The sequence below is a fragment of the Heptranchias perlo genome, chromosome 1 (genome assembly GCF_035084215.1).
Source record: "Heptranchias perlo isolate sHepPer1 chromosome 1, sHepPer1.hap1, whole genome shotgun sequence".
In the NCBI taxonomy this organism is placed as follows: Eukaryota; Metazoa; Chordata; class Chondrichthyes; order Hexanchiformes; family Hexanchidae; genus Heptranchias; species Heptranchias perlo.
The window spans coordinates 182,749,792-182,774,538 of record NC_090325.1 but is presented as its reverse complement, the minus strand read 5'-3'; the positions used below and the strand labels follow the sequence as shown (position 1 = coordinate 182,774,538).

Sequence of the window (24,747 nt, the reverse complement as noted above, 5' to 3'; positions counted from 1 at the left end):
TCAGATGTCTCAGTGTTTCCTGGTCCTCGAACTTGTATTAAGGGTAAGGATAAATTACTATCCTATAAACCCAACAAATGGCACAGACATAACCTTTGAATATCATAGATATAGACCTTGTGAATGGCACAGATATTGAACCATAGAATAGAATCATAGAAAGGTTACAGCACGGAAGGAGGCCTTTCGGCCCTTTGAGTCCGTGCCAGCTCTATACAAGAACAATCCAGCTAGTCCCAATCCCCCACCCTATCCCCATAGCCCTGCAAATGTTTTCCTTTCAAGTACTTATCCAGTTCTCTTTTGAAGGCCACGACTGAATCTGCCTCCACCACCCCCTCGGGCAGTGCATTCCAGATCTTAACCACTCGCTGTGTAAAAAAGTTTTTCCTCATGTCACCTTTAGTTCTTTTGCGAATCACCTTAAATCTATGTCCTCTGATTCTTGACCCTTCCACCAATGGGAACAGTTTCTCTCTATCTACTCTGTCTAGACCCTTCATGATTTTGAATACCTCTATCAAATCTCCTCTCAACCTTCTGCGTTCCAAGGAGAACAACCCCAGCTTCTCCAGTCTATCCACCTAACTGAAGTCCCTCATCCCTGGAATCATTCTAGTAAATCTCTTCTGACCCTCTTTAAGGCCTTCACATCTTTCCTAAAGTGCAGTGCCCAGAACTGGACACAATACTCCCAGTTGTGGCTGAACCAGTGTTTTATAAAGGTTCATCATAACTTCCTTGCTTTTGCACTCTATGCCTCTATTTATAAAGCCCAGGATCCCGTATGTTTTTTTAATTGCTTTCTCAACCTGCCCTGCCATCTTCAACGATTTGTGTACATATACCCCCCACGTCTCTCTGTTCCTGTACCCCTTATAAATGGCACAGATACAATGGCACAGACATAACTTGTGAATATCACAGATTATAGACCTGGTGAATGGCATAGACATAAACTGTGTGAGTAGAAAATATAAACTGTTTGTACAGCAAAGACATAATTTGTTTAAATGGCACAAACTGTGATTGGCACAAATGTAGACTGTAAATAGCAGACTTAAATTGAATAGTGCAGATATAAACTGTGAAAATCAGATATAAACTGTGTAAATAGAACAGATAGAAATTTTTGGAATGACTCAGATATAACCTGTGAATATCACAGATATAGACCTTGTGAATGGAACAAATATAAACTGTTTAAATGGCTCATAAACCATATGAAATAAGGATAAACTGCAAATGATGGAAATCTGAAATAACAGAAAATATTAGAAACACAGAGCAGGCCAGACATCATCTGTAAAGAGAAAGGATATAATGTTTAAATTTGCGACACTGACAACGACTATGAGCGCAACTCTACTGTTGAGTGCTATTTTTCAGGCTATAAACAGACAAGACCTAGAGTTCAATGTCTCTGGGTTATGGTGAATGTGTAAAGTGCAGGCCTCTCTAACATGGAAGTGGCACTTTCCACTTCTACTTCCTCATCAACTATTGTTCATATATGCACATGAGTGCTCCTCCTGCAGCTCGGTGCTGCTTCTATATTCTTCCAGAATGCTGTTGGAGCTGCCTGATCCACTGATCCTGCAGCTGCAAGGATTTCATGTGCTTCGCCCACTTAATGCCTTGGGGACCCGTTTGGAGAGAACAATGAAAACTAGCTTCCAAGAGCTTTGGAGTGCCATCTCTCGGGGTGTGTTGGATCTATCTGATACCATGAAGTCTGCCCTCCCACTGATCAGTGGGCATTCAGGTCCAGGACCTAGCACAAGTGGCCTGAATAGAATCTACCTTCACAGTAACAGCTAGTGACTTTTTTTAGCTAGCCTCCTCAGATGCGTGCTCATGTTGGTAGCAGGATACAGGACCAGGCTGTCCATGCAACTGCAGTGACAACTCAGCCGGACAAGTCCTCCTGGGACTCAGAAGCCCTGAGACGAGGGTCACCTTAGTCCCAAGAAGCTTGTAACACCACAGTGCAGCCAAGCCCATGGGTGTCTCTGGCCCTCAGGGAGCACCTTGGTGTGCAGAACCAGGATAGGTTTAAGAACAGCACGGGGAGCCACCAGGGTAGTTATGGTGGTTAAAAGAAGCACCTGTTGTATGCACTTTGTGATACAAAGTCCAGTGTTCTGAGGTATGTCTGTTCTTTGTTTGATTTATGTATTTGAGAAGTTGTTTTGAATGGTTGAGACAGTTCCTTCTATGCCTCCTTAATGAACTGTTGCTTCTTTAACCAGATATCTTACAATCTTGAGGGAGTGATGTGGTGGAAGTGTACCTCTTAAGTTGGTAGTCTTCTCCTTTGGTGTAGGCTTATCCTGCTTGCCTCAGTTATTTCCTCTTCCTCCTGCTTCTACTCTACTTCCATCATAAGGACATACAAGGGAATGGCCATACTGAATCCCATGGTAAGGGCTCTGTCATGTTTCAGGATTTATGATCACTATTTTTTCCAGGTAAAGGATGTGGGAATGAGTTATTGTTAAATATTGTGTTTTAAAACAAAGCAAAGTTACACAGGTTTAAAAAAAACACAGGCTGCAGGTATCGAAGTTGTGTATTAAAGCTAGACAAGTTAGTTTGTGGAATGTCATGGCTCACTGTCTACTTCAAACTGATACAAAAAGGGTCAATTGTCTTAGCTCAGACCCATTAAGTCATGATAGCCCCTATTTATTTAGAGAATAGTAGGAGACATATTCTTATAGGAGTGACCGGTAACAACAACTTTCATTTATATAGTACCTTTAGCACTGCTGTAACCAAGAGAATATCCAAGACCCAGAGCTTCCTTCCCTAAAGAACAGTTCCTTTTTTATGACAATCTGACAGCTTCATGGACACTTCTTACTGATACCAGCTTTTTATTTCCATTTTTTAAAAACTAAATTCAAATTCTCAAACTGCCATAGTGGGATTTGAATTAATGACCTCTGGATTATTAGTCCAAGCCACTGGATTATTATTCCAGTAACATAACCACTATGCTAACATACATACTCCAGCCACAAGGTGCCCATGGTGGAGGGGGTGGATATTATATCCAGTGGTAAAGGTGCTCTTTCCTCTTGAGTACTGTTGCAGTTTCACCCAACCGGGTGAGTTGTGAATATTCCATTACACTCCTGACTTAGAGAAAGAACTGGCATTTATTTAGCACCTTTCATGTCCTCAGGATGTCCCAAAGTGTTTCACAGCCAATTAAGTACTTTTGAAGTGTGGTCACTTTACACACAGCAAAGCCTCACAAAGCAATGAGATAAATGACCTGATAATCTGTTTTTCAGTAGTGTTGGTTGAGGGATAAAATGTTGGCCAGGGCACCAGGAGAACTCCCTACTCTTCTTCAAATAGTGCCATAGGATCTTTTACATACACCAAAGAACAAATGGGGCTTTGGTTTAATGTCTCATACAAAAGAGGACATCTCTGAAAGTGTGTCACTCTCTCGATACTGCACTAAAATGTCAGCCTAGATCATGCGCTCGAGTCTCTGAAATGGGGCTTGAACCTGTGACTTTCTGACTCAGAGACAAGAGTACTATCACTCAGCCAAGGCTGACACTTGAGCCCTGTACGTGGTAGAAAGGCTTTGAAAGGTCAAAAAGTGCCCAGCATCTGTTCTGCTCTTGCAATTATGGTATTGATATGGCGGGTCCAGTTAAACTTCTGGTCAATGATGACTCCCTGGATGTTAATAGGGACTCAGTGATGATGGTACCTTTGAAGGTCAGGGGGGAGGTTGTTGGGCTTTTCTTGTTGGAGATGGTCATTACCTGGCACTTGGCAAGTGGGAATATTAACTGCCATTCACTAACCCAAGCCTTCAACAGAAATTCCACACCAGTAGTTTCTAGCTAAGCAGCAAGCACCAACAAAATGATGTTTGAGGCAAAAGATGCCCCACCTAAACTTCCAGTATGCAGTGACTCACTGCAGGTTTCACTGACACAGCTGGTCAGTTATAGAAAACACATAACTTGATGTTAATTAATGTTGAGTGCTTGAATAGCTTCTTCCAGTTTGAATGATCAGAGGTTTCACTTATTTGCAAGGACTGCAATTGATTACACTAATTTCCTGAATAATATATCCTACAATATCTTGTTCCTAACTTCTCATGTTCTTTAGTCTCCCTAATCTGTCCGTTATTTAACAGACCTGTTCCATTTATTGAGATGGATTTGAAAGTCAATAACTAAGACAACAATTGAGAGCAGCAATAATTCATCTGAACTGGAAACGATTGAATTAAATACTACAATTACACTAACTATTGTTCAGCACAACTCTGATGTTATTGATGCACTCTTCTGTTTTTTTTTTTACTTCCTTCCGTTCCCTGGCCCTTCTCGTTCTATTTCTTCTCCTCATATAGAGGTTCTTTTGACATTTATTTGGTTTGGATTTTTCTCATCCCCCACACCCCCCACCCCCAGGCCCACATTTTATAAAAAAAAGGAAGCACACCACCTTTCTGAAACTTTTGGACTATCTAAGGCCCACAGATCAAATAATATTTGTTACTAAATCACAGAAAAAGCTCAAAGATTATTACCAGCCTCTGCACCCCAAACACACCGGGTCTGCAGAGTCAGACACAGTTCCTTCATGAATATATTTTTCTTTTAATCCGTAACAGTCCTCGAGGAATCAATTCCAGAACACATTGGGAAATGTTCCCCAGTGGTGGATGTACTACTGGTGTAGTTAATATTCAATAAATCAATCATCTTTGGACACTGATGCATAAGGTTTTGTTCCTACAGGATACATGAAGTTAGTCGGATAAACATAAGTCTACAGTCCATCAATCTCAGAACTGAAAATCCTTTTCTTTAAACCAATGAAAGTGGAAGTCAGATGCCAATTCAGGCAGAAATTTTGGTTCTGATTCAAGTCCACTGCAGCTTCATATGACTCAACTATTCCATCACGCACTTCTCCAGCTCCCAGTTGAATCAGGTGCTTTGAGAAATATGGCTAAAGAAGTCTTTAATTCTTAAGTATAAGCACAGTTTATGGAATTGTAGAAAGTTCAACCCATTATGACTGTGCAAGTGCACTGAGCCATCTAGTTTAATCGCTTTCCCCCAATATCCTTGAATATTTTTCTTTAAGTATACTTAGCTTCAATAGCCACTTGATGGAAAGCACTCCATAATATAATGAGCCTTTGCAGGAAAAAAAGTTTTTCTAATACTAATGCTGACTGACAATGACCTAACTCTGAGCCACAGTACCCTCGCTCTGTAATGAATAGCATAACTTTCTCTGGTTCAGTTCTGTGATGGCCCGTTCCTGCTTTGTGTTTGAAGCTGCAGTTGGCTGCTGTCCATGCAGCTGATGAATAATTCCAGTGTTAATTCTTTGGGTGGAGGATGAAAGCCCACCGTGTGCTCTGAGCCCTCCCCTTGCAGCTCTGGCTGTCTGATGGAGAAAAACTAAAATTTTGATTTGGTTTGCACAGGATTTTTGTTACCTTTTCAGGAGTACATAATTTATTTTTAAAAATTAGCATGGATGTGATGTTTCCCGTTGGAATTATTTAATCTTTTCTAAAGAATGTTAGAGGTAGGTAGTACCATCATGGAACAAAGAAGGAAAGCTGCTTTCAGTTTGAAGTATCTCACCTAGCCAAATTGAAGTAAGTAACCACTACTTATTCAGTCACCTCCTTCGAGTAGGGCAAGTGATTTAGCGTGGGAAAAGCTGTCAAAAATTGCAGGGAGGTACTTTTGCAGCAGATAATTTCACAGATTAATAATCGTATATGTTGCTTTTGATCTCTGAACACATTGGTTCAGATTCACCACAATAAAAAGAATTGAAGATTTGGGTTCCCGGACATTTTTCAAAATCAAATTCAGTTGAATTGACATAACAGTATCCACTCACTCACTTTTACTGGCAGTATTCTGCCTCTCTTCACCAAAGGAAATTTCTAGCTGGCTACCGTAACAGCTGGAAACTTCCTTTACAGTTCAGCAGATGGAGCGAGGTGGAACATCGACACTTTGAAACTAAACTGGCTGTGAGGAGAGAAACTAACTGACTGAGTAGGTTATGCTGTCAGGGGTAAATGCAAGAAATCACTTGCCCTTCCCATTAAGACACAAGTTCTCCATTGAAAAACACAAGTAAGTATATAGCAAAGTCTTCCTCTAGGTTTTCCTTCTCCTTTAATGTGACAACTTTCTCCATTTTAACCCTTCTAGCACCATAGATAAATGTACTCATCTGGGTACCATTAATGCACAGGGGGACATTAACGAGTATCCTCCTCATGTTTTGACAGGTAAAAAGTGTCAAATACTGATCTGGTCACATCTGTGTCAATCTTCAAAGTCTGGACTTTCAATTGGCTGAAAAACTGGTCCTTAAAACTATTTTTCAGCCAACTAAAGCCCATTTTGTAAAAAAAAAATTGTTTTAATTTCCAAAATTATTAATAAGAACCATGAGGAAGAAGAAACAAGACAAGTACAGATTCCAAAATAATTTTTGGAGGAGAAAAAAATTAGAATAGGACATCAGATTAGGTTTAAAAAAGGATAAAATTAATAAAAATGGGATAAAGAAAATGGAGAACGAGGCAACAGAGGAAAATAGGGAGAAGAGAGTGCGCAGAATTAAAAATAGTTACAATTTATTTAGAAACAGTAGATCGTCTGTGGTATTGCTCACAAGAAGTCTGGGAGATGAGGTGGGGAACAAAGCAGTGAGGTTGGGGAATGGAACTCATAGCGGGGAGTGGAGCAGATCAGTCAACCATGGAATGAAACATAAAGGAATTGGATGAAGTGGGAGTTGAAACAGAACTAAAACATGACAGGAGGATTGAGCTGGTGCAGGGATGGAGTGGCATCAGTTTCCTATTACCTAGCAACTGGGAGCAACACAGGCCAGGAGCAGAAGCATTTCTGGGGCTGGGGCTGAGGCTTGGAGCAGAGGAAGAGGATCAGTTCTACATAACTACAGTGGATTTGGACTATTACTGTTTGTCATAAATAACAATCCCATTTGTATTAATTATGGATTATAAACCCTCATATAAAGTTACATGGTTTTCCCTGTTGAAAGTATCTCAGATAGGTAGTGGAATTTTAGGTTTCATCTCAAGAGCTATAGAATATAAAAGGAAAGAGGAAATGATGAGCCTGTATAAAAACTTAAGATCTCAGAGTACTGTGTTCAGTATTAGGCTCCACACTATAGGAAGGGTATTGACGTTATAGGCCAAATGGCCACCTTCTATGCTGTGAACATCTATAGTTCTGTGATTTCAACCTACACTGGTCTGGCCTACACGAGTCAAGTCCCACACTAAGCGGTTGATTCTGAATTGACGTAGCAATTGCTACCAAGCATAAAAGGAAGGAAGATATTGGATAGACCTGTCAGCAATGGCCCAGGCATTGTATCAGGATAAGACTTAGGCAATCTTAGCAAGTCAACCCTGCAAAGTCCTCCTCACTAACATCTGGAGACTGGAGAAAGGCCTGTCCCACAGACTTTTAAGCAACAGCCTGTCATAATCTTACTCAAAAAATCATATCTATCAGTCGACATCCCAGACGCCTGCATCACCAAGCTGGTGTATGTACTGTTCCATGGGCAGAATAGGCCCACCAACCTCACCCTCTCACACTGCCTCTCCACTTCCCTGTATCTATCACCGTTAAGACTCTCTCTGACCACTTTCTTGTTTCTTTTACTACCTACAGCCACTACCTTCCTCCAACTGTAGTATCCTCACCCTGCCCAGGGGAAAAAACATCTTCCCTCAACCCTTTCACAGATTCACTTAAACTCCAATTTCTTGTTCTCTGGCCCTGTACTTTCATGACAGCTCGGCCGTTGTTCATCTGCTCAAGTGTCCCTTGTCTGTTTTCAATGCCACTGTTCCCAACAAGTCGCTCAGTCTCCCACTCTGTTCCGTGGCTACAATTTCCATCTTTAATCTTAAGTTCAAGGACCGTAAACTTAAGCGTGCCTGGCACGTGAATGGTCTTATTTTTTATCATGAGATCTAGCTCAGCCACATTAAGCACTAGCTCGCTTTCTTCTTCTAAACCTGCCATTTCTTCAGGATTATTTTGGAAGACAACAGTGACCCACAAACTCCTCCAATCACTTTTTGTCACCCTCACCTCCAAGACTAAGTGCAAAGAGCTCATGGATCTATTTGTCTGTAAAATCATCTGTGCAGCTACATCTGATCACTTGTCGCTCTGCAGTTTCTCTCCCACTGCCCTCTCCAAGCTCATCTCTTCCTTGAGACCCACCTCCTGCTCCCTAGATCTCCTCCCCACCCAACTGTTAAACCAGTTACCTTTCCTGGCTCTAATATTTGTAATACTGTTAATGGCTCCCACTGCCAGGGTTGGTACAACTTGCCCATAAAATGAGCACATGTTCCAACAAGCAAAAATTGCTTATTGTGGGTAAAGCACTTTACCATCCTTTATTAAATATACTTGATTGCTTTAGTTGACGCCTTATTACTATGGCAGTTGCTTTAATGAATTATTTCATCAAATCAAAAGCTTTTCTTGCCAAGAATCTTGTAAAGAAAAAGTAAAAAAAGATTTTGGCAACATTTCTCCAATTCTAATATGTCAAACCATTTGTAATGAATTTTGTACCCAATATCATAATTTAATGGCTTTATTTATCTTACCATTTGTCTGCAAATGGGGCAGTTAACTGCTCCCAACCAAGTGCCAAATGTCCAATATGCAACAATACAGGAACCTAAGAAAAAAAGAACAATTATATTGTAAAACAGGCCATTTCTATGGTTACTTACCAATTTTCATGCTACTCATTTTAGCACAAAAAAACCCATGTGATGTTAGTCCTGGTAATGTTTTCTCCCTCTCCCCCTACTCCCAGATCCATAGCTAAGTTTTGTTAACTTGAATTGAAAGAGGGGTCAACCGCCAATGCCAAAGAGAAAAAATGAACTTGCATTTATATAGTGCCTTTTACGTCCTCAGGACGTTCCAAAGCACTTTACAGCCAATGAATCTCTTTTGAAGTGTAGTCACCGTTGTTATGTATGCAAGTGGGAACAGAAGTGGTTAGCTTTATCTGTATCCTCCGCCCCCGTTCGCTCCTTACAGCACAACATCTGGAGTCAAACAGCATATACAATACTTGTGTTATCACACTGCAAAATTAACATTTAATTTTATTTTAAGCAAAAAGTAACCAAATCATCTTGGAAATTAAAAAGGTAGATTTACTTAGCTAAAAATGTAATCATTGTTCTTCAAAATGATTATATCTAAATGATTTTTTTAAATGCACTTCTACCAGATTGGTATTGTAAAAGAATGAGGACACCAACAGCTTTCTCACAAGAATACCAGAATTGTTGTGCTGCTACAATGCTTCTTGTGTCACTTTAAGTGCAAGGATCAGAGGGAATGGCAACAGCTGTTTCCAGCTGATATGGGTGGATGGGATTTCAAAAGTTTGAGTGGGGAAGGGCAGAATCTCAGAAGCAAAGAAGGCATGATTTAAAACGATTTTGAACAAATTTCTGCGTATCTTCCTTTCTCTATTGTTCCTTTCCCTACTTCCCTTATTTGGTCAGGTGACCTACTCCCAGGCCCCTCGGTAATGCTGCTCTGCAACTGGCAACTAAAACCTCAGTTCTGCTAAAAGAACAGCCATAAATTATTGGTCTGAATCTTTTTATTACATCTTCAATGATGATGGATGTCAAATTGGACACTGTTCCTGAAAGTTCTGAATCATTATCTCAACAAACAGGAGATTCGTTCCAGGATACCTAATAAGTGAAAATGTCAACCTCAATGCTGATTTTCTGCCTTTTATCAATTAGAATTGAATTAATAAAAGGTATACGATAAGAAGTTAATTAAAAAAATGTACAGATTTTACACAATCTGGGAGGAAACGTGCCGGTACGTTTTGACAGCAACTGGATGAAAAAATATTTGCCATGTGGCAAGACAGTATTGTTCACATTCCAACATCATTGAGTTTATCTTCTGCAGTAGGCTAAGGTAGTAAATCAGAAAATAGTTGAAATTATTGTGTTAATAAGCCTAATGAGCCTGAAAGCAGACTTTTCTGACCCTTATCACACTTAATGAATGTGGCCAACTTGCAAGCCACACAGAAAACAGTTAGAATCCCAGGAACAGAGGTGGATTTCATTGTGGATGAGGTGCCAAAAAGGAGATTTGAAACTTTTGACAGAGATATCAATTCCTCCCTCCCCCATTGTAGGTCCTGTCAGAAACTGACTGAGAAGATAACTAAGTAGCTGAATCCCACCTCCCCAATTAAGGGAACAGACGTTCAAGAACATGACAAAGAGGGACGAAGTCATAGTCAACTGACAAGCACAAGCATCTATAAGAGGAGAAATATCACTCTACAAAGAACTCACATCCACTAAGCAAAATATTCCACTACAATGCCACGGATGTGATTAGTGGATCTCGGAGCTATTATGCACTTGATTAACATAATCACGTTTGAAACTGGTTCATTTAAAAAAAATTCTGAAAGAGTAATTTTATTTTTAATCATGTTCAGCATAACTAGATTTCTGTTGATTTTCATATTTTACATTCAGCAGGATTACACAGATGCTAGACATTGAAATCTTTGACCTATTTCTGAGAGATTGGCCCTGTTTCCCTAGTCAGTACTGGGATACCTAAATTCCATTTCTTCCACGCCAAATGCTTTCATACCTTCTTCCGAGATTACAATACACACTGTGTACTGCATAGTAAAGTGACGGACATGCAGTATAGTGAACATTTCCAGATTAAGCGACACAATGTAACTTATAATAGTCCAAAAGTCTTTTTGTAAGTACTACAAAACTGCCTGGTGTACCCTGTTGTATCAGTACTATTCCCAGGTTTATGGATTGTGTGTAAGTATTAACAATCATATCCATCGGATCATCTTTAAATATCATCAGACAACAATGACTTGCAGTTATATAGTGTCTTTAATGTAGGCAATGTGTCAAGGCGCTCTACAAAGAGGAAATGAAAAAAAAATGGATAAAGGAACAGATGCCAAGTCATGGTGGGAGAGTTAGGAGAGGCAACTGAAAGCTTGATTGAAAAGATGGATTTTGAGAAGGTTCTTAAAAGGAGAGAGATTTAGAGAGAGACTGTTCCGGAGTGCAGTGCTACGAGTAGCTACTAATTTTGGGTTGAAGGGAGGGCGGGATGCCAGAGTCGGAGGATCAAAGGATGCAAGAAGACATACAAGGCAGGAGATGGTTGTAGAAATAAGGTGGCGTGAGGCCATGGAGAGTTATGAAGATGAGAACAAGGATTTTAAATTCAATGCATTGGGGAAAACAGGGAGTCAATGTAGATTAGCCTGTTTTCAGTGTAGGGGGACTTGCCATTGCTCATGTCTTCCTTAGTGAATTCTTTGAGGAAATCATCATTTAGTATATTAATCTCAGCTTTGGCCCCGTTTGCACCCCTTCTCCGATTGTCCTGTTATGATACTGAAAGAATTTCTTACTGTTTGTTTTGGGTCTGTAGCTACTCTCATTTCTAGATTCCTCTTTGCTCCTCTGTCCACCCTTTTAACATGTTTCTGAATATTCTGATTTTCATCCCAGTGTCCTCCCTCATGGCATGCAGAATTTATGTTAGTTAATTTGTTTCCTTATATCACTGTTGGTTATTTTGTTGATCCATTTAGAATTATGTTTATTTGGTCTATGCTTCCCAGTCCTAGCTATATATTTATTCTACAGTGCTCAGCTGAATGGCTTTAAAAGTATTTAATTTCTCCTGTACTGGAGTGTGTTAAACCCTTGAGTTAGCCTTTTAAAATTATATCCTAGGCTCCTGATCTTCTGAATCCCAGATTATGTTGAAGTTGATCATTCTGCGGTTGCTGTCCCCCTAGAGAGGCCATGAGTTCATTTTCTGCATGCTATGTGGGTCACTTAACATTACCAACTCAAGATGTGCACTACTTTAAGACGCTTGATCATGAAGCAGTCCTAAGTTACTTTTATTAACGCAGATTTCTGGAGCATTTGGATATTTCAAATTTACATGTTCTTTTTAAATATACTTAATTACATGTGGTTAGTTGAAGTCTCCAATTAAAACATATCTTCCGTTCTCATATACCCTTCCTATCTCTTCATAAGGAAACTGTCTTCCTTCTTATCCTGACCTAGCAATTTACACCACAGCCATTTTAGCTTTCTCCTTTTTCATATTAAAAATGCCTAATCTGTGGTTTTGCACTTTTTCTATCTGCATTACCACCTCTAAAGATCTATATATGAGCACTCCTAGATCTATGTTCCTCCATTAAGGATGTTACCATTTAGCATGCACTAAGTATACTTATGAGAGTGGCATTATTTTAAAATTTTAAAAAAACACACCAGATTGCTAGGCCCTTATTTACATCCTCATTTTTTTTTGGTGAACTCCTACCCTTTACCCAACACACTAAGTTTCTCACAGTAAAAATCTTTTCCTGGAACTCAGAAAACCCTGCCCACACCATGACCCCATGTACTGCATTACCGCTGGTAGTGTGAACATAAATCACCCACACTAGCCAGGATAGAACTACATAAATAAACACAGGGCAAAGCCATCGACAGATACTAACTAGCTGCCCCAATCTAATGGTGTAACCCATAAAGCTGAATGAAACGTTTGATGACCATCCAGACCATTGGCACAAAATCCTTGTGCTCAGTCAGAATTGAGTAGAGAATGCAATTGCAGTCCTACATCCTCAAAGGTAAAGAAAAGCTAACAGAAACACAAGCCTACTGATTGCAAAAATAGACAATATCAACAATATTATTAGGATCTTCACTATCCCTGAACACCTGGCGAGGGACAGACCAATCCCTTCACCCAGGAGGCCTATAGGTCCTTCCCACGAATGGACACTAGTACACACCAACAGCACATTAACCTCCATAGTTGCAGACCCACATCACATTAGGGCCTTTGTAAAAGTCATTAATTTCCAGACTAAGGAACTAAAAATGAACCAGACCAGAGCCAAGATGAACTATGCCTCGATTTTTGCACATGCCACCTGAGCTCCTACAGAAAAGCAAGGCTTTTGATATTAAATTTGCTATTTTCTTTTATTCGTTCATGGGATGTGGGCGTCACTGGCAAGGCCGGCATTTATTGCCCATCCCTAATTGCCCTTGAGAAGGTGGTGGTGAGCCGCCTTCTTGAACCGCTGCAGTCCGTGTGGTGAAGGTTCTCCCACAGTGCTGTTAGGAAGGGAGTTCCAGGATTTTGACCCAGCGACGATGAAGGAACGGCGATATATTTCCAAGTCGGGATGGTGTGTGACTTGGAGGGGAACGTGCAAGTGGTGTTGTACCCATGTGCTTGCTGCTCTTGTCCTTCTAGGTGGTGGAGGTCGTGGGTTTGGGAGGTGGAAATTTGCTATCTGTAACAAAGACATCCATTCAGGATAAATTATCCTGCTAGGCTCAAAATTCTAACTGAGAAAATGTATCTTCAGTATCGCTGGAGCAGACTGCAATTTCCTACAAAGCAAAAACACCCCATCATTTAGGGAACTCCCATATAGAAATGACAAGCTCTAACAGGATGGAAAAAGCAAACACAAGGCACCCCCTTATGGACCACAGAAAATATCTTCTAACCCCTACTGGGACCAGCATAGTTTCAGCAGTGGTAGGCTGCATGGCTGCCATATTTCCCTCCATTACAATAGTGACTAAACTTCAAAAGTACTTAATTGGCTGTAAAGTGCTTTGGGACATCCTGAGATTGTTTGAGGCGCTATATAAATGTAAGTTCCTTCTTTCTTTACTAAGGCAATACACATCATTCGATTTATTCAGCAAATTTTATTCAATTTTGATGTGTAAATTGTGAATCTTTGTGATGGGGCACAGTAATTCAGAACACCAAAAAAAATACACACTGACAGTAGAAGAGGAAGTGCGGAGGACTGTGTTGCGCAAGGTGTTCTGGGCCAGTTTCTTTGGTATCGATGGACAGGAGAGTTCCTTAAAAGGTCAACTCAGATATTTAGCTAACTTTGTCCTACATTAGTGTCTGGCATACCAGAGGTCTCTGAGCAGGAGATTACTTCTGTAAAGTTCAGAAGTCTAGTTAGATATAAAGAAAGGTTTAAGTGCATCACTTGTAGGCAGCAAAAGCGTTCCTGAGAATAAGGGAATCAAAATTTGAACTAGTTCCAGTCCAAAAATAGCTACCGACATGCAGGATGGATCTACCCAGATAGACATCATCTACAGATGGAGATTCAGTGAACTCACGTTCCAGAAGGCCAACAGGAGCATCGTAGAGGGAGTGGGGGGGGGGGGGGGGCGGGGGGCGGGACAACCAACTCAGCTGGGCAACTTAGAAGGTTGAGGTTATATAAATTCCAAAAATCATTACTAAAAAGTTGAGTTCATCAACAATAACGAGACTTTTATTATATCTGGCAGACTTGTTATTCAAAGTTGTTAACTTGTCAGCTGTACAAGGAGTCTAACCATAAACTTTTGTCAACTTTTGTGTCAATCTTAGTTAACCTAAAGAATATAGATGCTATAAACTGCAGCCAGTATGATTTAGAAGCAGTTATGTCTTAAAGATGCATTGGAATTCTCTGAGAAGGTCATTAAGTTGGTGGGTGAAGAGCATCAATGGATACATTTCATTTGGATTTTCTCAGAAGTTGTTTGATAAATTGAATAAATAGATCAAATTAACAGAAAATTATCCAAATGAATTTAAAACTGGCTTAGCTGTAGAAATCAAAGAGCAGGGAAAATAAACAAGGCTCTGGGGAGTCCTGACCTTAACTTTTGGCAGTGATCCCTTCTCCAACCCTTGCTGCTTTAACTACTTACAAATGATGTGGCTATCTTATGATGTGTGGGTAACTGGGCAATGTGCAAGGTTTTATGGCAGCACCCAACTTATGTGACAAGGTGAACAGTGTGTAGATACTGAAAGCATATGAATATATTAAGCCCATAGACTTAGGAAAGCAGTTAAAATTTAAAAATATATGGCATTGCAGACTGGCACAGGAAACATGTAACCTGTACACATTGAGCAGGTACTCACTGGCAAATCTGGAAATCAAAATGATTTGGTTGCTATTAATGGCCACACTCCCCTTCTGTCTCTCTCTTAATGCATGCAACAAGCAGCTCAGGTTATAAGACTGATAGCAACAGTGATTGCACTTCAAATATAATCCATTAGCTGTAAAGCGTTGTGAGATATGAAAACGTTTTAAGGCAAGTTCTTTCTTTATGAGTGATGGTTATTGGTACCCATATTTGGAACAGGGCTTAGATGCGAGACTTATCTTGTCCTACTCCTGATCTGGGAGAGAACTTAACCATGATCAACAATGAGTTCCTTTCTTGTTATGTTTCACTTCTACAGATGCTTTCGTGATGCTACCTTGGATCCACATTCAAACAAACAAGAGATTTGGTGCAGATTTGGAGTGGAAGATAATTTTTATAGACACAAGTACAAACCAACTCCTTCCTAATTCTTCATTGCTGAATTTTTCCCAAGAAGCACTGGTAAGAGTAAGACTTAAGAGCAGAATTTCTCAGCTTCTTAACCTTAACAAAAACAAAGCATGCAACTTAAACCAGCCCTGATTTTAAGCTTAGTCACTGGAATTGATGTAAACTTCTTACTCTGGTTGGCAAAATTTGTACAAAATGAAATTATTAGCCATATAAAAGGCACTGATTGTGCCCAGCGGTTACTCCTGCAGTTGACAGCTTTTTGAAGTTGAAACACCCAAAAAAATTTTTATGAGGAACTCAGAAATACACAAAGCAAGTTACAAAACCAGCTTCTCCTTTACAGTAACAGCGCAAATACAGAAAATGCAGGTCATGGGGGTGTGATGCTTCTTACACAGAGTTACATCGAAACTACAGCACAGAACCACCATTTGGCCCAAATGGTCTATGCTGGCATTTATGCTCCACATGAGGCTCCTGCCTCCCTACTTCATCTAACCCTGTCAGGATAACCTTCTATTCCTTTCTCCCTCATATGCTTATCTAGCTTCCCCTTTAATGCATCTATGCTATTTGCCTCAACTATCCTTGTGGTAGCGCGTTCCACATTCTTACCACTCTTTGGGTAAAGAAGTTTCTTCTGAATTCCCTATTGGATTTATTAGTGACTATTTTATATTTATGACCTCTAGTTTTGGACTCCCCCACAAGTGAAAATATTTTCTCTACGTCTATCCTATCAAACCATATTATCTTAAAGACCCCCATCAGGTCACCCCTCGGCCTTCTCTTTTCTAGAGAAAAGAGCGCCAGCCTGTTCAGCCTTTCCTGAAAAGTATATCCCCTCAGTTCTGGTATCATACTTGCGAATCTTTTTTCCACCTTCTCCAATGCCTCTACATCCTTTCTATAATATGGAGACCAGGACTGTGCACAATTTGCCAAGTGTGAGAACCAAGGTTCTGTACAAGTTTAACAGAACTTATTTACTTGTCAATTCTATCCCTCTAGAAATGAACCCTAGTGCTTGATTTGCCTTTTTTAATGGCCTTATTAACCCGCGTTGCTACGTTTAGTGATTTGTGTATCTGTACCCCAGATCCCTTTGCTCCTCTATCCTGTTTAGACGATTATCCAAGCAGTATGTGGCCTCCTTATTCTTCCTACCAAAATGCACCATCTCACACTTAACTATATTGAAATTCATTTGCCGATTACACGCCCATTCTGCAAGTTTATTAATGTCCTCTTGAATTTTGACGCATTTTTCCTTTGCATTAACTACACCCCCAATTTGGAGTTGTCCACAAATTTTGAAATTGTACTTCCGATTTCCGAATCCAAATCGTTAATGTAAATTGTGAACAACAATGGGTCCCGGCACCGATCCCTGTGGTACACCACTTATCACCTTTTTCCAGTCTGACCCGTACTCTCTCTTTTCTGTTTTGTAGCCAACTAGCTATCCATTCTGCTACCTGTCCCCCGACTCCACATGCTCTGATCTTAGCCATGAGTCTACAATGCGGTAGCTTATCGAAGACCTTTTGAAAATCCAAATATATTACATCTACTGCATCACCCATGTCACTTTCTGTGACTTCTTCAAAGAATTCAATAAGGTTCGTCAAGCACGACTTTCCCTTCTGAAATCTGTGCTGACTATTCTTTGTTATATACTCGTTCTCCAGATATCTTTCTGGTTTCTCCCTTACAGTAACAATCCAAATAAATCAGGTAACATAAACCCCCTTCACAAATAAAACCTACTATAAGTAGGAAATGAGAAGAGAAAAATCACAGTGCAGGAGAAAATGTTTTAAAAGATCGATATCCCTAATGATTGTCATTACTTGACATATGTGGAGTCTAACAGGACTGTGCTCAAAACAAAGAAATACAGTTTACTCTCAGAAGACCTACTCAACTCACTTCCAAATTATTAAGGAGTCTTCCTATCTTCTACCATTTAAACCCTTTATGAATTTCACTAGATCACTGAAGTCTTCTCAAGTGGTTGAAATTCAAATTGAAACACAACCCTAAATATTGTAAAATCCTTTTGTTTTTTATTTTAGTTTTCATTTCAATGCAATAGTCACATACCACAGAAGAGGTGACCACAGTTGGTTTCAACAGGGAATGCAGCTTGCTGTAAACAGACGGGACAGGACATATCAGTGTAGAATTGGTGCCTATCCCTTTCAAATCCATCCTGTAACAATAGAAAGAAAGTCAAATGAAATAATTCACATCCCCAATGTCTGTGTGGCTCTCAAACACCCGGTGGTAGATTTTGACTTTTGGGTGGCCGACCAGCGGAGTGCATTGATGGCGAAGTGGCCCCCAAGATTTTGAGGCTCCAGCCTCATTTGAATTCGCCAGGTGAGCTGCAGAGCGTCAAACAGGCATCCCGGCACAGCTCTCCAGATTGAAGATGGGAAATCGGGCTGGAGCTGGCTCTGACTCCAGCAAGGTAAATCGCCTGGGGCAATGGTTGCAGTTGTGTAGGTCCCAGTGCAGCAGCGGCTGACTAATTATGCGGGTCCCGGAGGTGCACTCCTGCTCCTCCGGGTGCCACAAAAAGACTTGGCTTTAGAGGGCCTTATCTCTTCCATCTCCCCTGGAACTGATTGAAGCCTGCACTGCACAGCCTCCAACCAGTTCCTACCTAAAATGGCAATCAGGATCCTATTTGTGTCATAGGACCTTGATTTCCATATAAAAAAGGGACCTATCGCTTGAAACAGGCTGGCGCTTTGAAAACCTGGTGGTAGGCCCCTTTCAAAATGGAGCCCGACGCATTGCTGGTGTTAACGGGATGGTAATACTACCGATCCCATTTTGAAGCCGTTACTGCCCTGTTAACACCAGGCGAGGGTACTCAAAATCGATCCCTTTTTTTAATGTACTTAATTACTATTTATAAAGAACTTTTTACACTGGAGGATGCATTGCAAAATATACTGGGCTGGAGCTGCAGTGCGGAGAGGCTCTCGGAGATATGCTGCAACATGGTAAAAGAGGTGCCTGCACCTGAGAGGAAGAGGAGGTTGGGTTGGTGTGTCGAATGGAGCAGACGGAGGACCCAGCCTGGAGGCACTGGTGGGAGGACTGAACTTGGATGTAATTGTATGATAAGGTGAGGGGCATGTGAACAATGGAGGATGGAACCTAGTGCCTGGGATGCGGTGTGGAAGCGCTGGAGTCTCAAGACATTTGGTGGAATTGTGATTCGAGGCCTTGAAGCACTAGGTGGACAGATGAGGCTGGGAGGTACGGGAGGTGGGTCTGGAAGCAGTTTAGTGTGTAGGCCTGTGGCCAAACACAAGAACGGCCGGTAGTACAATAGATATGCCACAATGTGGCAGAGTTGGCAGCTGTGGGAATTGGGAAAGAAACAGATGGAAGACAATGCAGAAAAATGTTTTTAGGTGGGAAACAAATCGGAGGTGCTGGAGGGGATAACAATGTGGCCAAATCTCAGTAATTGAAGTGTTGCCATCGCATCTCTTCGGCAAGCCGGGATGGGTACACCTAATTTCATTGGAGCAATGTTTTAAAACTATGGAGCAAAATATTTTCCTATATTTTTAATTTCCTCCTTTCTACTGCCCATTCACGCATGTCCACCTGAGAGAATAAATGTCACCAAAAACTATCCAATTCAGTAATTCTCAAACTCTATTGCATCAAGCCTCACCAAAAGATTTGAGGCTTCATATGCCCTGCTAGCTAAGCATAATGGTACTGTTAAGTTTACTAAAGTGCCTCTCTCTTTCCTCACCTACACTTCTGCCTCTCTCTTCTCCTTCACGCCTATTGTTCTTCTTCACTGATCTTACTCCTCTGTTTTTCTCTTGCTGTCCCATGACATTTCTGTCCTCGCTTACTCTCCTCTTTCACTTCATCTTCTCTTTAACTCTCCTCTACTTCTCACTTTATCCTCATTTTTCCTTTCCCTTCCCCCCCCCCCCTTACTTTCCTGTTGTCTGCAAAACATTTCTCTCCCTATTTGCCTGCAGTATTCACACGATCATTTGGGAAGAAGCAGATCATGGCACAACTCTGCAGTGCATGGAGTGGAAGTGAGTGAGCTGAGGCACCTTGGTAGCACAGGGAGTGGGTCAGGCCTGCCTTAGCACACTTGTGGTTTTGCTGAAGGGAGGAGGTTGCCATGATTAATACAAATTGTTCAGGAGAAACTACTGCAAATTTACAACAAGAAACCAGATCAAGGGAAGGAGCTAAACTCAAGCAGTAAGGCCTCAAACACAAGTAGGACTTCAAGAAAATCTTACTGGACATACTTCCAACTCAAATTGGACAATTTTACAAAAAAAATGTAAAACATTTTTTGCAAATTAAATTTTGTCTATGTTAATTTATAAATTGTATTATTAAAAATCTGTGTACAGTTAATTAGCTGAGGAAAGAACATAGTGGCCAAAAGAGTCAACATTTCTTTGAGTGATTTCATTGGTTCGTTTTGTCATTGTTGCTGGTTCCAGATAAGCTTGAAATTTTTTAAAATCAATTTGATTGAAAGAATGATTGAATTTGCATTTGTATAGTACCTTTCACATCTTCAGGATGTTGCAACGTGCTTCGCAGCCAAGGAATTACTTTTGTGCATAGCATGGTCCTGCAAATGTTGGTTGAGGTTACCAGGATAACTCCCTGCTTTTGTTCCATAAACACCATACAATCTTTTAAGTATAGCTGAACAGGCAGACTGATCTCGGCTTAATGTCTCATGCAGCAACTCAGCACTGAAGTGTCAGCCTAGGTTACATGCTCAAGTCCTCGAGTGGGGCTGGAACCCACAATCTTCTGACTTTGGAGGAAAGACTGCTACCAATTGAGCCAAGTTGACACTTGATTGGTTTTGTCTAAATTGGTAGGTTATGACTGGTAGGTTTTCTTATCTACCTATTTTGAACAAATCAATAAGGTTATCTGATCCAATCAGGTGCAAGTGTGACTCTTTCAAGTGTGATGCAAGACACATGTGTTTGGCAAGTTGGAAACAAATCTTTTAAATATGTTATGGGTAAAGGTGTAGTGACCTATTACTATCAATCAGGTTTCAAAAGTTATACAAAACACTCCCATAAAAAGTTTCTGAATATCCAAGTACCATCACCAAGGTGCCATTTGTGGTTTAAAAGTGAGCAAATGTTATCATTTGAATGCCTGCACAAAATTTGAAATTTGTGTTAAAATGCTACCATCAGCTAGTTAGTTTGGGGTAAATTAAGGATCTGGGTTTTAACATGGTCAATGTGAGCCTATGGCCCATATTCCGACCCAACTGCCTCATTCTAATATATTTATTCCCCTTAAAAGTAACAAATTGTTCTTAGCGTGTGAAATTTGATCTTGTAACAGTTAACAGATTTGCATGTTTAAAGTTTTGGCCGACATGCTTTCTGGCATTGTTCTTTGTTCAGGCTTCAACCCTTTCAAAATTGGTGTCACCACTCCCTCCTCAAAAAAACTTAACTTCAACCCAGTCATCCTCCTCAGCTGCATCCCATCTCCGACCTCCCTTTCCTCACCAAGGTCATTAAACATTTAATTGCTTCCCAGCACTATTTAAAGAGCTGGGAACTTTCCAGGTGTCCTGCCCAATGTTTCTCTCAATCAAATCCTCTCAGTCCAACTTCAAGATCGCCTTGGCCAAAATCACAATCCTCTGTGACTCCCTCAGTTACATCATCTAGATGCATGGGGTCAGCTTTCAAATACATACTGATGATACCCTGCTGTACCCCTCCATCAATTCACTTGATCTCAAGACTGTCTCTGTGTTGTCAGCCTACCTGTCTGATATCAAGATTGGATGAATCAAAATTTCCTCCAACTAAACATCAGCAAACAAAGAAAGAAAAAGTTGTGTTTATGTAGTGCCTTTTCACACCCTCATGCTGTCCAAATTGCTTCACAGCTAATGAATTACTTTTGAAGTGTAGCCACTGTTGTTGTGTAGGTAAAGTCAGCAGCCAACCTGCACAAAGGAAGATCCCACAAACTGCTTTTGGTGGTTTCTGTTGAGGGAGAAATATCGGGAGAACTCTGTGCTCTTCTTCAAATAGTGCCATTGGATCTGTTACATCCACCTGAACAGCTTAACATTTTGTCTGAACAACGACACCTCCATAAATGCAGCAACCCATAGTATCTACCTATGCTTTATAAACTATTTTAAGCCGTAGGTTTTGATTTTACTTATTTGGCCACTAGAGATATTTCTGTGATATAGTGGTCAAACAATACCAAATGATGTAGTGAAATTATTAATGAATGAAAATCTCACCTGGTAATTTAAAGCCTCAGCTTGGAGATGTTGCCGGAGCTCCCTCACACGTTCCTGGTTCTCAGGATGGATGTTCTGATGCTCAGTTCTAGAATAACAGAATATATTAAAAAATAGCTAGACTAAATCATATAAAAATATATTTGACATATTCCAGCAAGATGTACATCTTTATTACAGATTTGTGAATCTGACCCCAGAAGAGAACTTTTTTTTAAAAAGCTACAGATAGAGCGGACGAGATCTTTAAATCTCATGGGACTGGATAGTGCAGCAGGTCCTTTATCTCCCAGTCAAGTTTTTGTTTCTTTTTTTAAACTTTCTTACCCTTTCTTATTTCGGCTCTCACATCGTATATCAATCTCATGAGTGAGTCCCAGCTCAGCATACATTCAAAAGTGTCCATCCTTGCCTAGAGATCTACGTAAGCTTTCAGTAACATGATCAGAAACCAAAAGCAAATCCTGCCTGGCAATCACATTTAGGTGCTGGAATTAAATTACGTCTTCACAAGATGTTATTCCAATTTTTCAAAGTGGTAGAGCATCACATCAGACCTCCTTTTAAGTTTAACACTTATTTTAAAATTTATTTTACAAAAGGTGAACATGACCTAAGTAACAATCATATATTATAAATATTTACAGTGGGCAACCTTCCACTTAACTCCTTGAACAGACAAAATAAAATCACAAATCTACGAAGAAAGCTAATCTATCTACATCTTACATCCGCATGCACTTCCTGTATGCAAAACCTTAATTCTTTTTGATACACTTTTGTGTCAATTTTTTCCATTATAGATTCTTATGTCCAGGTTTATAATGGAACCAATCCATGTAAACTGTCTTACGACAGCTGCACAATCTGGCCACCAGGTGGTGCTGTGGAGTGCATTTGTGACTTTCTCAAATAGCTAAACGGCTATCTTTTTTTGTTTGGCAAGATTGCAGAAAGATAGCAGTGAACCTTTTATTGGACCTTTTAACTTCTAAATATTTTAAATTTAAAAATGTGTTCACTTCAAAATTTCAGTTTACATATAAACTGACAATCCTTCAGCTGTCCCCACTTTCTTCATGGGTCTCTCATGATGCCTTTCCATTGTCATCCTTCCCCCTGTGCCTCACCCTGCTGCCAACTACTGCATCCCATTCTGCCTCTTCAATGAAAAAGTGCCCCCACACTTCTACACAATCTATTGAAAACTGGTAGATGCAAGTGGGTTAGGCACAGAAAAATTCAGGCAGCGGGACAGCTGTGGTGCAGACTGTAAGATGGGCCAGGTGCACAAAGAAGTCCAGAGCAGGATAGCTGGTAAAACAGAGCGAAAAAAATTCTTGGTGGGGGGTGGGGGAGGGCAGCCCACGAAAGTCCATGGAACAAAAACTCTAAGTAGCGAGGTGGCCAGCAAAAGCATGAAGACGAGAAACTCTGGGAATTAGGGCAGCTAAGCCAATAATGCAACTAGGGAGACCAAAAGGCATCCATACAGCAGAAAAAGCTACTCTGACAGATCAATGTTAAAAACAGTGGCTTCTGATGAAAAGTCATCGACCTGAAACGTTAACTCTGTTTCTCTTTCCACAGATGCTGCCTGACTTCGAGTATTCCCAGCATTTTCTGTTTTTATTTCAGATTTCCAGCATCTGCTGTATTTTGCTTTTGTTTTGGCGTTAGCGACTGTTGAGGAACTACCAGAACTGGTCATTCAGGAGGTTATAGGAGCCGGAGGAGAAATATCTAACTTTATTTCAACATCTCCATTGACATCCATGTCATGCTTTTTAAAAGATTTCATAAATATATAAAAATACTTAATTAAAAAAAAAATTCTATCCTGGTTCCAGTCCAGCCCATCCTTTGAGTTTCCGTTCAGAGCGAATGCCTCGCTTGTGCTCAAGCCCGCTTGCCATGCTGTCTATTTTTATTGGCCGTCTCATTTACATCCAGGTTGCTTCTTCAAAAACAATGAAAAATTTTAATTTATTTACTTATCAAACTTCAGTCCTGGTTCCCATCCAACACAGTCACTTTGCTTCCCTTTACAGCATCTGTCTGCGATTTTACCAGCTTAAGCCAGTTTGTTCCTCTTTGTCCATTGAGTTAACATCCCCAAATAGGATGCAATTGACAAATTAATACATACTTTAATATTGATTTTTGATACATCTTTTTCCTAACCCACCAATTGTTTTACTTTGAATCACTTCTAGCATGCCCATCTGCTTTATACTCCATTTGCACCTCTTCCATGCTCATTCAAACCCCTCCATATTGAAATGATACATGTTTTAAAGTAATTTTAAAAAATGTTCTTCCATTTCTGTCCCACTTTCTTTGCCTCTGAGGCCATCCACTCTAATTTCTCACCTTTTTACACACTTTCTGTACCATTTGCACTGGTATTCTTGTCCAGCCTGCTGCATATTACATTTTTTCAAAAATAAATTTTAAAATTTCTTTTCTGGTTTCCATCCATCCCAGTTTCTTTTGCGGCTACCCATTTTATTATAAATAATTTCAACTATGAAGACCTGAAAAATTGAAGCTGTTTTTTGTTAAGACAACACAGATAGACATGATACAAGTGTTTAAAATTAAGTAAAGATGGGACTAGGTAGATAGCAGCAGACTGTTTCCAGTAGTTAAGGGATCTACAACAAGGAGCCATAGACACAAAATTAAATGCAAGAGATTTGGAACAGAGAGAAGAGAAACTTCTTTACACAGAGTTTGTAATGTTGTGGAATTCACACCCAGGGTCAATGGTTGAGGCAGAAACTATACCAACATTCAAGATTAGTTTGGATAGGTGGATGAAGGAAAAGGAATGAAGGGATATGGGAACAAGACA

At 40.2% G+C, this 24,747-nt stretch overlaps 1 protein-coding gene across 4 annotated transcripts in view; it reads right to left on the bottom strand.

Annotated features, from left to right (window-relative positions):
* The window catches only part of rnf170 (ring finger protein 170), a 48,531-nt gene that overhangs the window by 5,538 nt on the left and 18,246 nt on the right, over positions 1–24,747 (bottom strand). For all 4 annotated transcript variants that reach the window (XM_067994355.1, XM_067994357.1, XM_067994358.1 and 1 more), the window contains 3 exons: positions 21,891–21,978; positions 17,678–17,786; positions 8,699–8,772 (listed from right to left, as the gene is read on the bottom strand). In XM_067994355.1, coding sequence (XP_067850456.1) covers positions 8,699–8,772; positions 17,678–17,786; positions 21,891–21,978 — 271 coding nt within the window. The remainder of the gene's footprint in view (positions 1–8,698; positions 8,773–17,677; positions 17,787–21,890; positions 21,979–24,747) is intronic.